Genomic DNA, 16,554 nt, shown 5'->3' with positions numbered 1-16,554 from the left:
CCAGGACTGATCAAGTTAATGGCCCATAATTTGGACCATTTGATATGATAGGTATGGTTAGATTGGACAAGTTGAGTTGATGGGTGTGGTCCGTGTGGACTGCAATATTTTAGCAATTATCTGCCTAATCTTATTCTCATATTAGGAGAAAAAATGCATAAAATCAGTATGTCCAGTTTGGACTGTAGCTTTGCAAATCTGGATTAATCGATTTGCATCTTGACTCTGTCATAATCCTTGTGGTCCGGAGATGGGCAAGGTTGGGAGCTTTCCCACGTGAGAATCTGTCTGACACATGCAAGGAAGAGCAGAGAGTATGTATTACTGCCAATAGATAATTTTGTTTCTTTCCAGCATCACTAGACAGTCAAAGAGGGTCCTTGTCGGTATCTTCTTCTGTGAAACAAGGAGTCGAGGACTGGGAAGGTTTGTGTCGTTCATCTATCCCTTGCACACAGAATGAAGAACGTGCAATCTCTTTTCACCGTGTTTGGTAAGGCCCATTTAGAATGTGTTGCCAAGCGATTCTCTCTTCTTTGTTTTGTTCTGAAGGTCTGTCCCTTGACTCAAACCAGTGTCGCTAGCATTTCTGAGAGAGAGAGAGAGAGAGAGAGAGAGAGAGAGAGAGAGCTTGAAGATTGACAAAGGAACAGGGTTCCATTATTCAATGGATTCCACCTTGAAGATTATCCGGGCCAAAAAGCAGCTTGAATTTATATACAAATTGTTTATTTTTAACTGAAATAGGTGGATGGTGGTGAAAAATTCTGATTGTACTCTCTGAAAGATATGAAAATGAAGCGTGAATCAGACAATCTAAAGACATTTGATTATGCTTTTTTTTTTTAATGTAATTCCCCTATTGGAAGGGACCCATCAATTATGAGTCCTCTTCTCGGTACCTACCAAATGGTAAGTTAAGATACTTTTCGGAAAAAAAGAGTTACGAGGACTCCAGATTGCATCTAGCAGCGATCGCTCTATGTCTACAGCCTGGAACCAATCCCAAGGCTGGGCTTTTGAATTTTTATAAATAAACACGCAGAAGGTGGAAAGAGTTGGGAACAAGCAAGCATTTTTAAAGTAATTTACGTGAGGAAGAACAACCTTTAGCTCATCCGTCAACAGAATAAATAAATAGAGAGAGATGAGAATGATCCTTAAAATCTCTATATATATAATGAGAATTTTTCAAATTAAAGGGCCACAGGTTGCTGGTTCGACCATCTGGGTTGGATGGATCAAACTGTGGCACATCAACAATTCAGCATGTAATTATATGTATGTACGATAGATATTTTTATTTCTTTTTAATTTTTATTTATAAAAATGCTAAAAATTGAGATTTAAGACAAGTTTTTTTTTTTTTTTGGCAAAAATAGCATGTTAAGACATCTTGGGAATGCATGGGTCTCCAAAAGTTATCCACAATCAATATAAAGATAATCCAATCTGACTTTCAAAGTTATGATATCCAAAAGTTTATATATACTTGATAATCAGGTGAAACATGTCAACGATTCAACTGCTCAAGTCAGATGTATTTTGACCAAGGTCAATAATTTTTGGTCAAATCCTAGATTTAAAAGAGAAAAAAAAAAAAAAAACAGATATCGAATTATGATCGGGTGACGTTTTGATCGATTTGACCAACCGGATCAACCACAGGTTAGAAAACACCGGTTAAGGCTAACAAGTAATAAAGCTGTTTATGCAGAAAGAATGCTGACTTGGGCGCTCCCAGGAAAGAAACAAAAGTTTTTGGAACCCTGTTTAAAGTTTGCTAGGCTACTGGCCGAGGAGGCCCAGGCGAGAAGACTGTCAATTGGTATATTATCTATGTTTAACTAATCAAATTGTTATATATTTTTATGAAGTATAAAAATATGCATTTATTAAAAAAAAATCTATATATTTTTTATTGAAAAGATCATTTGATTGGAACGATTGACCAAGAGGAAACCCCCTCTGCCAAGATCACTTCACACTTCTGAGTTCTGGTCCAGGACTGTGTGTTGATCGGGTGGAACCGAATATCATTGAAATCCAAAGTTGATCCATTAAAACATTCCGATCACAATCATATAATATAATGTATCAACTCAATCACATTTCTCTGAGGCCAAACATAAACAATAAAATAATAAACATCCTTTTGATTCATTCAATATAAGAGTTGATTGCTGTATAAACTCTCCCTCTATTATGTACACCAAGCATTTTCACTCAGACGAACCGCAATCAGGTACAACCATTTTTCAAATAACAGTAAGAAATCAAGAAGCAAATTAACACCGTAACATGGGACATTGGGATGTGAACCACAGCCAATCCAAAGCACCTGCCAGACGGATATCCTCACCATTAGCTAACTCTCAATCTATTAAGGCTGAAGTCAAGAAAAATCTAGATGATGGCTGAGGAATATTGTCTGGTAACTTACCAAATAGGTGCCCGTGGGATCGACAGTTCAAGAAAAGGATTACGACTTACCAACAGCCTTGTATGTAATGCATGGACCCCATTAACTGTGAAAAAGTCACCAACATTAGGTAAAGCATAGTACAAGAAAGAAAGATGAGATAGCTAAAAACTGTCAAATTCAGAAAAAGAAAATAAAGCAAGAACCACCAATGCAGATATAATTTCCACAAGCAGGGCAAAGAAAAGACGGGAGGAAAGAGGATCTTTCCAAGCTTGTGTTTCATGAGAGTCATGGTACAAAATTGGGATTTTCTAAAATAAAGCCCATATTCATATATACTGTAAGGTGTTACCAATCCAACCATTGTACCTGGGAGTCCAAGATTATGTAGCAGTTTGTTTAGATCCCAAGTTCTCTTATTGACTTGAAAGAAATACAAATTGAGAAGGATGCCTTTGTTTAACCAAAACACAACCAAACTCGATTGAAAAGAGAAAAATAAAAGCAAGAGGAGAGAGAAAAATCATATGGTTGAAGCTAGTTAGTTGACTAGTTTACCCCAATGAGCAATCAATTTCCTTTATAAAAAATGATCCTTCATTAAGAATTGTTTATTTATGAATGTTCAATAATAAATAATATAGTAAATTAAATGTAGAATATGTTGTAAATGCTTAAGACCTCTTTTAATTTCTGCCGAAATGGCATACATATTTGTATTCGAAAGGGTGGAAAAACAGATGATCAATCTATATTGGTTTATATATGCTATAATGTACAACAGAAAAAAATAGAAAAGAAAAAACACATAGTTCAGTGTAAATACTAACAGTGTTTCTTAAAATAGTTGAAAGGAGAAGAATCTCACCAGGTTTAGGCCAAAATGCTGGATTGACAAGAATGGGAGTATGACAAACCAAAATACAATATCTGTAAGAATCACAGGACCTGCGCAGGTCTGTTCAAAAAGATGATTTTATTGGTCAAGTAGGGAGCTTCCCCATGTTCTGTGACATGGAGGGGATCCTACAACTGATCAAGATCATCCATTGGATAAGAGAACTTCATGATTAGCTCTGTTTTAATCCCCTTGTCCATGCATATCCAACATGTTGAATTGATAATAGCCCTTAAATTTAATCTTTTAAGCTAAAAGTTTGCAATAAAAAATGACTTATTCTGGGAAAAAAAAAACAGCTAGATCTTTTGGGTTACCTAGACCACCACCAATGTTCAAGAATTGAATATCAAAGACTTCAGCTTGGATTTGGTAAATGAAGTTCACTTCACTGTGAGGACGGTAAAATACTTTAATATGTTAACCTGAAAACAAAATGAAATAGCAGAGAGGTTACTATTGCAATGAGCAAAAGAAATTAAAAAAAAAAAAAAAAGGTCTACACATGTAGCATTCATAGGAGTGCAACTTGGGTTGGCCTGGATTTAGCATAGGATCCAGTTAAAACTCTTTAGATATGTATGGTACTTAAATCTGCATCAAAACTAGATTTGTCATATTAAAGCAAATGCATTCACCAATTAAGCAACTGTACCTCTTTTTGCATTGTTCATTTGTTCGTAACTGTCACTGAGCAGTTTTCCCTATCAAATTTGTTGTTTAAGATAGGGGAAGTGTTTCAACATCTTTTATACATCCATGGTTTAGAAATAAACAGTTAATTAAGAATTTTTTTTTTATTAATGGTTTCTAGTTGAATTAGGCTCGTTGAAGATCTCAATAGTTCAACCTAATTCAGGTTGGATGAGGAACTTATGTGCTGAATGCCAATCCTAAGTAATAGAACTTGGGGGCCCAAATCCAATTTTCCTACCCTAACCCCAAACCTGAATTTAAAACATTAAAAAAAAAACTAAACTAAATACTTAGAAAGATTTAAAAAAAAAAAGAACCTAAACTAATGATTGTAGCAACAGGATTCTTAAAGTCAAAATTCAAAAAAAAAAACATTTTTTAAACCGGACCAGAATAGAATGTAGCTGGATTCAATCCAAATCCAACCCAATTACAGCCCTAAGAGTAAGATGCAACCCAATTACAGCCCTAGGAGTAAGATGCAATCCAATTACAGCCCTAGGGAGAAGTACAAGAACATGAACTCGCATGCAACACAAAGCATAAAAAGGTAAAAGCATCAACCTAAGAGTAAGATGGAACCCAAGAACCAGAAAAGGAACAACCAAGTCAAACAGGTTCAGAGCTTATACTTGCTGCAATGCTTAAGCTTCTTCCGCTTGCTGCTGCTTTCATCTACCCGGGTCTCCGAAACTGTATAATCTCGTAAAGGGTGATACTTCAATAATTGCAGCTGTTCCTTTGCTGCATCAAGTCTCTGATTCTCAACTCTATAAGCCTTATCATACACCTTGATCTGTTGCCTACATAGTTTTACTTCCATTTCTAGAGCAGTGATACGAGAATCAACAGGCACAGAAGTTTGCCCAACTATCTGTTTTTGCCAACCACGGATGATATGTGGCTGCCACACATTCAAGGCTACTGCAGCTTGCCTTGCCTTCTCCAGATTTTTCAATTCTTCCAGTGTTGCTTTCATCTTTTCATTCTCTTGTAAAGATCGATTCCGGATATCTCGAAGATTTGCGGAACAAACAGCAATTTGGCTTTCTACTCTAAGAACCGCACGGCGATGGGCTGCCAGCATACGTGCTTTGTCTCTCTCAAACCTGGTCCTGTAAAGCTCTTTAAGAGAAGATGTGGGAGGTTCAAGTGATGAAGGATCATTATAATTTCTGGAGCGAAAATCTAGGGTTAGCAAAGTGGACCATAAGGAGTCTTCATTGGCTAATCTGTTGAGGCGTCTGCAAGTGATTGAGATGCAGCAGAGGTCCCTGTAACCGAAATACGACTTAGTCATGCCCATCTCCAAGATTCTTCTCCACATCTCGTCTGGCAAAACCGACATGGTTTCTCGCCAAAAAAATGGGATGTCAACCGAATTGTGAAAGGAAGAAATATTATAAAACCCTAAAATCGAATACCAGTATTAGAATTTGAGACCCAGATCTGGGTGAAACTTCGAGACGGAGTGGATGTCGGTTTCTTCGATTATCCAACGCTAAAGCCAAACTTCAGCCAACCGTTTGGGAGAGCTGAAGCTCAGCGGCATCTCGCTTTACGACACGTTATGTTTGGTGAAAATACGAGAGTTCATTTCATATATGAGACCATATCTGCTCCTCGCACACCAAGATACGAGAGTTCATTTCATATATGAAACCAGATCTGCTCCTCACACCTGGCGCTTCATAGGCTCTCCACATCTGGCGCTTTAGGCGCCTAAGACGCACATCCTATCATGCATCGGATACATTTCCCATATTTATTTGTTATCATTGTTCCCAATGCACGGTGTGTGAGGCGTCCAATTGTTAGGAACAGATCCAGTCACTTCGGGATTATGTGCTTTAGGGTTTTAAAAGCAAAACCTAAACATTTGTTCAAATGCAAGATTTTATGATGCCAAGAAAGATATGGTATAACTTTGTTGAATTAAAATTCATTCATAAATTTTGATAAATAATACGTTGTTTTTTGGCTTTCTATCATATAGGGGCAACCTTTGTGGTTTAATATCAATAAAAACAATATAATTAAAAAAGATTCAAAAATAGATTAATTTTTAAAAAATAATATTAATAAAGGGCAAAAATATTGTTCATCTTCTTTTTCTTGTCCTTTGTTCATCAGAGTCACCGCCCGTCGCTTCTACCTTTGCTTCTGATAACATTGTCGGAGGTGGCAGTGACGGCGACAACAACGATGCTAATGGTTTGTTTGTCCAACGCCGCTACTTCTGGCCACCTCTGACAATGTTGTTGGAGGCCGAGGTGGTGATGTTGGACAAAGAAACCACCAACGTCGCCATTGCCACCTCTGCCTCTGGCCACCTCCGACAATATTGTTGGAGGCCGAGGTGGTGACGTTGGATAGAGAAACCATCAGTGCCGCCGCTGCCACCTCTGCCTCCGGCCACCTACGACAACGTTGCTAGAGGTGGAGGCGGCGATGGGCGACAGCGGATGGCGGTGGTGGGTGGTGGCGAACGGCGGCTCTGATGAACAAATGGCAAGAAGAAGAAGATGAACATTGTTTTTGCCCTTTATTGATATTATTTTTAAAAAGTTAACCTATTTTTGAATTTTTTTAAATACATTACTTTTATTAATTTTATTGATATTAAACCCCAAAAATTACTTTAAATTCGTCCATTCTTCTGAAAGACTGTCAAGTTTTTGTCGGGAACTGTTCCAATTCGGCACATTCTCTATATTTATTGGAAATAATGCATAAGGATAAGTTGGAGAGAGACAGAGAAATAAAGTTTAGGAAGAGCCTAAGCAATCAGATCGAGGAGACGTAGCTTGAGTGAAGAGATTAGTTTATTTGGTACAACGAATTGAAGAAGCATTTGAATATAATTGGTCCAAAATGATTTCACCCCTCTAAATCAATAATGCTAATGACATCTTCAAATCAATCAAAAACATATTAACAGGGCGTTTTATATTTTGAGGGAGGGAGCCGAATTGCAGTGGAGTACTACAAAATCACATGGTGGTGATACTGATTGCAGCAACAGCCGTATCGTGCCTTCCTATCTCACCATTGCTCCTTTCTTCTCTGCCAATGCCCTTATCACGATCTTCTCGTACCCGCCATTGCCACCGCCACCACCTCTAGCTGCCACATACACCACCAGCGCCGCCTGAACTGGCCCCAGGCTTGGGTCATACGCTATCGATTCCACATACAACCCTTTGTAAACCTTCCATTTGGTGTCCATTAGAGCATACTTCAGTTTCTTGTTATAATCCAATACAACTCTGTCTTTGCTATAGCATCGATTGGCCTCACCATTAATCTTAATGACACCGTTGTTGTGGTCGTCATCGCTGAAGGTCAGGCCGTTGTGATGGGGCTCCAGAAGTAATGGCACATCTTTGTCAAGTAGATCGTCGGGACCGAATTGCTAGGGCAGGAAATGTAACCGAATCTCTGGGGCAACGTCTCTTATCAAACGGGATAATGGGGGGGAGGGAGAGCGGGGGGACAATGGATTTTTTCTGTTGCCGGTGGCTTATGCGTTTACGATGCCAGTGTGCAGTGAGTCTACGGTGGATGCTTGGGTTTAGTGGAGGAGAGTCAAAAATGGGAAGGAGAGTAAAAAATGGCCAGTTCAACCAGCTGAATGACTAGTAATGGAGAAAGTTTCTGTTAATTTGCATTTAAGATGGATGAGATAACCTGTTCATCTCTCATTCGAGGATGCACCCGTTCAGTGCACCCATGGGTGCACAGAACCCGGACTCCTTTTCCCCGTAAAACATTATATCTTAATAAGTTCTCTGGTATTCTAAGATTATTATTTATTCTCCAACATCTAGTTAATAAAAGGGCTTAACTACCGTTTTGGTTTAGCAAATAGACAAAAATTTATCCTATAATCACTTACTTATTTGGTTTGAAGGAAAAGGTAGGGAAACCTATACAAAATTTGCTCTGACTTTTAATTTCTAACAATTCTGCTCCGTCTCTATGTTAAATCTTCTCCCAACTACAATTCTAACGTTGGTTTCTGGTCTCACTCGAGGAAACCACCCACCACTCTTCAATGATAAAAAGAAAAGAGAAACCCAGTACTATCCACCATAACTCTCCATTGTTCAATTAAATACAGTTTAATTGCTGTAACAGTTAATAGTTCAGGTAGGATTCATTGCCTAACAGTTTTATCATTTAAGTTATTCTCCATTCTATCATATTTCCCTAGAAAATGGCATAATCTCCTCTGGTTGTGCTTGTTAGCTTTGAAACAAAACAAATAAAATAAGAAAAACACTTTGTTAGTGCTGTGAATGGTGGACCAAAGGGTCCACCGAATGAAGTGCGAAGATCTCGAAAGGATGAATCAGCCTCAAGGGAATAGGGCGGGAGGAGGAATGTTTACAGCAGCTGGCTTCTTGTCTGAAGAGTAATTACTCGACCAATTCCCAAAATGAAACATATTAGATCATCGAACCAGCAATTAGGAATTGGAAAATAATTTCTTTTTTTTTTCCTGAAAATCAACTCTCAATCATAAAATCAACCCATTGTTTCAACAACCCAAGCTGGTGGTTCCAATTCTATTCTTGCAACCCTAGCAGCTCAAGAGGCTGATGATTCAAACCCGATTTTTTAGATCGAGACCCTGAAATCTTCTCAGTCCTTTCTGTTCTCCAGTCTAATTGGCTTCCTTCAACTGCTCGTTAATTCTCCAAACAAGGTACTTGTGGGAAGTTGCTAAAATGAGTTGAGGTCGAGCCATAGATTTGTCGGCAGGAGCAAAAGCCTATTATCGTAATCTGTAATACTGCACTTCGACAAATTTAAATGGCACAATGTCAGTTTTCTTCACAATGTTACATTTTAAAAATTTGAAGAAAAATTAAGGGTAAAGTAGTTTTTAACTATTATCCATTATCAGAAATTATAGGGATACTTTAAGTGATTATAAAAACAGTAGTTTAAGTTATTGTCTTTTTGTTAAATCGCAGGGATAGTTCAAGTATTTAACCCTTAATAAAATAGAACCATCCATTTGCCTATGGTGGAAAGAGAAGATAAAAAGGATATTGGGGAGACTCAAACAAGAGCAACCAGCATGCCAACAAGTCTCTAATCAAACCAGTATGTCAAGACCAAGAAGTTCTGTATTTTATTAGTAAAGCTTGGAACATGCAATGCCCAGAAAAATTTGAAGTATTTTTGTGGCTTCTAATGTTAGATAAACTTCCAAACAAAATGAACCTCACCAAAAGAGGTATGCAAACCCCCATCAGATTGCCCTTTCTATGGAGAACCTGAGGATGAGATCACCACTATGGTAAAACAAGTGTGGAATTTGAGTGAACCCAACTTAGCTCTCACCACCATGGATCTGAAATGGGATTTCAAAAACTGGTGGAAAGCATAATGGAGTTTAAAAAGGATTCTATGGATTCTTTGGGTTTGGAGAGGATTAGTTTCACTCTATGGCTAGAAATTTTCAAAATAAGAGCTCACCAAGAGCAAAAGAAAGTTTGAAGGAATTTATTGAAGCCAGTAGCCATCTGATCTTCCAAAAGCTCAGAAAGCTTTAGCCTGGATAAAATGGGATCCTCCTCCAAATAGATGCTATCAAAATGAATTTTGACACTCCTCGTGTGGAGGAGGGTACCTCTGCTTTTGGTTGTATGGTAAGAGACATTACAGGTAAAATTCTATTAGCAAAAATGGGGCACATTGGACAGATTTCAATCATAGTAGTTGAAGTATTGGCTGCGTTGGAAGTCCATAAACTCGCACAACGATTCTATCATGCCCACATTATCATCAAAGGTGACTCTCTGGTTGTAGTTAAAGCTCTTCAACAAAAGTTCAGTTCGTCATGGAGGTGCATACTTCTAGCTTGAGGACTGCCGAGCCATTGCTGAAAGCATCCCCCTTGGAGTCAAGTATGTTCACTCTTACAGAAAAGGAAATGGTGTAGCTGACTGAAATTTGGATTAGCTGAACGCAATGGCTGTTCAGGAGGCTGTGGAACCAATAATGAGGTTCCATGCTTTGTGGGCCTCACTATAAAAAGTGCAGTCCCCATGTATTTAAATACTGGCGTGGAACCTTATCATTGGTTTCACAGCCTGCTGAACAGCCATGTTCAGCCAAACCTTGCACATCTGACTGGTTAGTTAGGCAAGGGCAGCAAAAACATGAAGTTCTCATGCCCCCTAGGAGCTACGCTATATATATCTCTCTTCTCGATTTGGCTGGTAGATCTCTCCCGTGTCTTGTTTGGCTGCCCGGGTTTAGCCAAACACTTTAGCTATTCAGCGGACTGTGAAACCAATGATGAAGTTCCATATCAGTATTTAAATACATGGGACCTGCATCTTTACAGTAGGGCCTATGAATTTATCACTAGCGTGGAACCTCGTCATTGGTTCCACAGCAGCTAATGCATTCAACTAATCCAAATTTGGCCTGCCCCCGTGTAAATGGAGTGGGTTTTCCTGATATTAAATGGGTAAAAGGAGGGGATGGAGAATCGGGGATAGATTGGCATATAAACTTGCCTTGAACTTGATAAATCATTAAAATATTCTTAAGTATATTATTAATTTTAAAATACCCTTGAATTTCCCCCAAATTCTAAAAAAAAAACCTAGGGTCCCATAATCAAATTTTTAAAATGCCCCCAAATTCTCATAATCTTATATCTAAAATATATACCTTTGATATATTTTAGGTAATTTATTTGGGGTGGGAAAAATCGGAGATTCCTCATCCCCAAATAGGAAAAGGTGCCCCATTCCGAACTGGCAATTTCCATTTGTCAACAAATTTCAATTTTAATATGAGAATTAAACAAGGATAAGCTACTTTTTTCTTGAAAAGATAAATGCATAATGTTGATAACCCATTAGTTGAGTTGGTTAATCACATCATATCCCTAAAATATGGAGGCATGGGATCAAACCTGCTTAACTGCAAATTCTTAATGATAAATTCAGTGGACCTCACATACACCTTGCTGTCCACCCGTTAAGCCCCCTTAAATGTTTAATTTGTAATACCAAAAAGTAAATAAATGCATAATAAATCATTATCATCATAGCCTCATAGCAATTATATCAGTTGGCTGCTTGATTCCTATTTGTCATTTTGTTCTGTTTAATGCATACCTATTGTTAAATTATGAGCATTTGAGTCAAAATGAATGACTAATAAATATTCACATTAATATTTTGTTACATACAAAAAATCAAGCCAGCTACGAGGGATTCTTAGCCAATTATGCAAAAAAATCTAAGTTTGGGTTAACCTTCGCAGGTAAAAGTTATGCTAGACCTAGTATATCCTTTAAGCTGTGTTTGGTTGTAAAGAAAACATAGGAAAAGGTAGAGAAACCTTTCAAACCAAACATAGCCTTAGTGCAAAGGGTTTCCACCCTGTTGAAGGTATGGCAGCAGGGCCAATCAAAAACATCCATCCAACAGGAGACCCATGGTTCTCTGCTATAGTCACAATTCAGGTCTAAAGATGTTTTAGACATTTCCATGTGATTGTTAGCTTAGCCTTATTAATTTCCATTTTTCTTTTCTGAAATTTATTGATAGAATTCATGCAAGTTAAGCTGATAAGCTTCTCTTTTTGCCTAATAATAGAGATCCCTTCAGCTGAAAGTTGGCATGTGGGGAGGAGTGAGGTGGTGGGATATGTGGACCCTTTTGAGACCCGGCCCATTAGTCATTATCTTATGGGATCTGGCTTTTGTCCTTACAAATTTGATTCTCACACCATCCTCACAACCCTTTCAGCTGTGCATAGGGAACATCTTTCCTGAACAAAAATATACAGAGTACAAAGATGTTTTCAATGCATGGTTGCAAGTATAGGAGAATGGTGTGAGGACCAATTTTGTGAGAACAAAATCCAAACTCTACCTTATGATGTCTCATATGAAAACCATGTAGGACATGATTAGTACCATTCTGTCTAGATGTGTGACCCGGCTTTAATTTTTGAGCCTGGATCCTCTATGACAATTTGACAGAGTAAATACGAAGATTTAGTTGCAGAACGAGACCACATATCCAACAACTTGGGCACAGTAGCATTACATATGGTTTCTCAAAATTGCTAAGCTGCCTTTCTACAAAGGCAAATAGATCATTGTATTCAGAGTTCTGATCTCTACGATTAGGGACACAAATTGGATTGCGTTGGTTTGACAGTTTGTCAAATCTTCAACGGGCCCTAACCATAACCTAAGCTCGATGTAGTTGAAGTTCTTCAAATCGGGCAGTCCGACTTGAGGCCCTGTCAACAATCAGCACACTGGTATTGGGTAGGGTACTTGTAACTTACAACCTCTCTATTCAAGTGTACATGAGTTATCCCACATTGAAACACTGAGGATTGCAGTCGTGGTTAGGGGTGTCAATGGACCAGTTTTGGGTTGGACCTAATCCAAATCAAAATCAATTTAAAGAGTTTGAACAAACCAATAAGATATTGAATTGGACCAATCCAGATTTAATTAATGGTCCAAAGTTTTTATAGTATCGAATTGAACCCGGTCCATCTATAATAGATTTATATTGGATTGGGTCAAATTGAACCAATATCTGATCCATTGATAGAAGATAAGAATATAAGTGTCAATGAACCAGGTTTAGATTGGAACAAATTTAAATTAAAACCAAATTGGATAGATTGGACGGTCCAGACATGAGCTTGGACTGGTCCAAAATATTCATCGAAATGGATTGCACCTGATTCATTTATAATAAACTTATATTAGGCCAGATCAAATTGGATCAAATCGGGCGGTCCAATTGACACCCCTAGGACTCGTGGTCGTGGTTTGAAGAGTTCACTTGATATGAGAGACTAAATCAGGTTTGATTTGTGATTAGACTTGTTCATGAGCCGGGCTTTCACTTGTCACTAATGAAAATATACTAGGCCTGAGCCCGAGCACAGCCCGACCAATGGGCCTATAATTTGGGCCCGAACCCAGCCTTAGTAAAAAGCTTGAAACTCGAGCCCGAGCCCGAAGCCCGACCTAATTGAAAAAAAAAAACAATTTTCCCTATTCAAATTAGAATTAAAAATTCATATAGTATTTTTTTTTCTATTATATTTTAAAACACAATTTTACATTCTTAAACCAAAAAGTTTATTCAAATGGACATAACCACATAAATAATTTTAAGTTTAATATTAGGTCGGGCCAGGCTATTTTGACAAAACCCAAGCCCGACTCAAATTTATTGTGGGTCAGGTTTTTTGGCCCAACTTTTAGCCCGTAAACCTATAAACATATTCAAGCCCATCCAGGGATCAGGCCGGCCCGGCCCATGAATAGGTCTATTTGTGATTAAACCCCCCATTTTGTTTGGAAGAATGAGATCAATGGCAATATGTGATAAAACTTTGAAAGCATTTGAATTAAAAAGTTTAGTTAAATTTTTATTTGATAGCAAAGGATATGATATGAGTTGGCGTTTTAATTTGGGTAAATTATAAAGACCCCGTGTATTTTGTTTTGTGACAAAGACCTCTGTAGGTAGACAAAATCCCCTTTCCGTTAGCTTTTCGTTAAAATCTGCCCGTGTAATATTTTTTAATTCCCATACTATACAAGACAATTGGAACAAAAGACACTGTTCATCTTCCCCGACCTCACGATACGCGAACAGCAGTGCTTAATCCACATTTTTCTCTCTCTCTCTCCCCCGATCTCTCTTCTTCCTCTGTAGGGAGTGCTCCAAAACCCAAATGCAGCAGATTCTACAGAGTCCTGTTCTCTCTCTTTCCCCAAGTTTTAACAGTTATTCCTTCAAATCCCTCCCCGGAGGCTTCTTATTGTGCAAATCGAGATCCTTCGTTTTTTTTGTCGGGCTCAATTCTCCAGAAATTTTGATCCATTCGTAACATACCTCGTTATCAATTATCTCGATCGATTCATCTCCAGACAAAGAATGCCGGTAAGTAAAAGATAAGTTCGCCAAGTTTCTAGTGTATCTTATCTTTCTCCTTGTTCTGTTATTTATGTTGTGGTCACTCCTAAAGCATTTTCACTCGTCATCGGTTTGATTCTCTGAAGACCTAAGCGATCTTGTTGTTGCAGCAAAAATGAAGAAAAGAGAGTTCTCTGTGACTGATTTCCAGGTAAAAGAATACACTTTTTTTTTCCTTATTTCTTTCTATCTTTGTCATTATTCGTCGCTCTATTCCGTTCGTTAATCGAACCAAACTCTATACATTTACTAAATGCTACCACTATTAAAAGAAGTCACCAATTTGTTGAAACAGAGGGAAGAAGGAATCATTTTCAATACGCAAACAATACAGCGAATGGATCTCCTGATACTCGGACCTCTCAAGTGGAGAATGCGCTCGATAACGCCCTTCTCCTTCATTTGTTACTTCCTTTCTCTATTCAAAATCAAAGAACCGCCTCTGATACATGATCTAAAAACTAGAGCAACAGAGATTATCTTTAAAGCTCAAAACGGTAAATCGAAATAACGTTATTGCATGTAGAAATATTTCTTTTGTAATTGTACGTCAGAGTAATTCTCGATTGGATCATTACAATCTCTCCTGTTGCTTATACAGAGATCAAACTGTTAGACTTCAAGCCATCGATAGTTGCACCAGCGGCAATTAGTTCTTTCACTTGCAATTCCCTTGCTTTAAAAAAGAGATTTCCTCTTGTGTATATGTAAATAAAGTAAGCGCTTTCCCTATTCTTTATAACCCCTCTTAAAATCCATTTTGTTATTTTCTCTTGGTTATAGGAGAACCTGTTCGATGCAAGATATAGTGATTGATGGCTACGAGTCGGTATTTGATATGGTTTCGAGCTCGGACACACCAGTCAACGTACTTGACCAGTACGAATCGAGCTCGGAAAGCGAGAAGACCAGTTCCTCCATCTCCATCGCCACTCCAACTATAAAAACAGCGAAGAGAGACATCAAGGGGCGAAAGTTGAGCGATTTCTGCAACGATAATGTGTTCCAGCTTTCACTGATACAGCAGTGCTGAATTCCTGATAAGTAATCTGATACAACAGCATAACTCATCCAGGGAACGACATCAGCAGCACCATGGATTGAAAAGAAAAGAAAACAGTCTATGAGAGTGTGTGATAAAAGAAAACAGTCTATGAGAGTGTGTGATACTCTCCCCAAAACCAAATCACTGCTGCCCCATCACGTACACGACAGTCTACCTCCCAAATCCACGAAAAGTAAAAGAAAAACAAAATGAAGTAAGGGAAAAAAAAAAGAACAAATGAAAGGAAGAACAGGACTCTATAAAATCTGATATATTTGGGTTTTGAAACATTCCTTATAAAGAAAGAAGAGAGATCGGGAGAGAGAGAAATGTGGATTACCGCGTTACCGTTCGTGTATCCTGAGGTGAGGTCGGAGAAAGATGAACAGTGTTTTCTTCCAATTATCTACGATGGTAGTATAGAGATTAAAAAATATTGCAATTATAGATTTCAACAAAAAACTAACAGAGGGGGGGGGTTGTTTACCCCATAATACAAGGAGTGTCTCTATAATTTACCCTTTTAATTTGAATAAAGAATAAAACAACATTAAAATTAAAAGTTAGTGTGGAATCCATGCCACAGTAGATGTATTTTTATATTTAGTCTCTTTCTTAATGGGAGGCATAGCCACGTGTTTGAAGGAGAATTCCTTCTGTCTGAGGGCTGTGCTTCTAGCAGATTGTTTGGATAAGTTTTTGCTTTTGGTTTTGGGCTGTGAGAAATAAAATTGAGTTAAAAAAAGTACTTTCACCGTTTGATAAAACGTTGTTTTTATAAAGAGAACAATCTAAAACCAAAACACTTTTAAGTTGCCAAGCACAAAGCCTAAAGTTGGGGGTTTAAAAGTATAAATACTGAAACTTATCCAAACATCCAGTTCAATTCATGGCCTAAGGCCTCTACCTAATTTGATGGGAGCAAACAAACATGTTATATACCCAAGAGCCAAGAGTTGCATTAGATTATTAATGAGCTAAGGACACGCCTCGTGTTGGGGGATATTGTTGACCCAGCGTCGTGAGTGTGTCGCCCAAATGAATCCATGGCAGACACGTGCTATGTTGAAAGACTGTCCAATAGATTGCACCCGCACACAACAATACCGACATCCACTGATCAACTAATTCAACATAAGCTCTGAGTTCTGAACTTGCTACTGTTCTGTTGTACTGAGAAAACTGACCCACATAAAATGGACCCAGAGGGAGGCACTATTTGCCTGCTCGTCGGATTGTGTTAGGACCCGTTTGGTTCATGGAAATAAAGGTTTAGAATTAGAAGTCATTATCTTATTTTTACTTCTGGTGGATTGAGGGAATAGTCATTGCCTCTCCGACTCTTCCTCTTTTGATAATAAAATCTCATTCCAACTGATTCTAATTCTTATTTGAATCAAACAGGCTATCATTCTAATTCTAACTCTATCTAGGCATTGATGGATAATTACAACCCATCCATATCATGTGAGATTATTGCCCGTTTACCACTTGCTGG

At 38.1% G+C, this 16,554-nt stretch overlaps 1 protein-coding gene and 1 pseudogene across 3 annotated transcripts; one reads left to right on the top strand and one right to left on the bottom strand.

Moving 5' to 3' along the window:
- Nucleotides 1-2,129: 2,129 nt before the first annotated feature.
- LOC148842951 (F-box family protein) lies at nucleotides 2,130-5,846 on the bottom strand. Of its 3 annotated transcripts, XM_088960060.1 has the most exons (5): nucleotides 5,444-5,757; nucleotides 4,652-5,293; nucleotides 3,641-3,748; nucleotides 2,444-2,528; nucleotides 2,130-2,341 (listed from the first exon to the last, which is right to left on the bottom strand). In XM_088960060.1, the coding sequence occupies exons 2-3, from the start codon at nucleotides 5,104-5,106 to the stop codon at nucleotides 3,736-3,738; spliced, it is 468 nt and encodes a 155-aa protein (XP_088816186.1). In that variant the 5' UTR covers nucleotides 5,107-5,293; nucleotides 5,444-5,757; the 3' UTR covers nucleotides 2,130-2,341; nucleotides 2,444-2,528; nucleotides 3,641-3,735. The 3 variants fall into 3 exon arrangements, with proteins under 3 accessions (XP_088816186.1, XP_088816184.1, XP_088816185.1); XM_088960058.1 differs by having other exon boundaries at nucleotides 4,652-5,846; XM_088960059.1 differs by having other exon boundaries at nucleotides 4,584-5,757.
- A 3,872-nt stretch (nucleotides 5,847-9,718) lies between these two features.
- LOC148842950 (putative cyclin-D6-1) lies at nucleotides 9,719-15,144 on the top strand (annotated as a pseudogene).
- The last annotated feature ends 1,410 nt before the right edge of the window (nucleotides 15,145-16,554 follow it).

This window comes from Nelumbo lutea, chromosome 8, assembly GCF_056320005.1.
Source record: "Nelumbo lutea isolate HS-2025 chromosome 8, American lotus-T2T, whole genome shotgun sequence".
NCBI classification, from domain to species: Eukaryota; Viridiplantae; Streptophyta; class Magnoliopsida; order Proteales; family Nelumbonaceae; genus Nelumbo; species Nelumbo lutea.
Note: the sequence above shows the minus strand (reverse complement) of the source record. Positions and strands in the feature narration are given on the sequence as shown.

Coding starts and splice junctions, on each gene's coding strand:
- LOC148842951 (XM_088960058.1), bottom strand. CDS start 5,367: ATGTCGGTTTTGCCAGACGAGATGTGGAGAAGAATCTTGGAGATGGGC.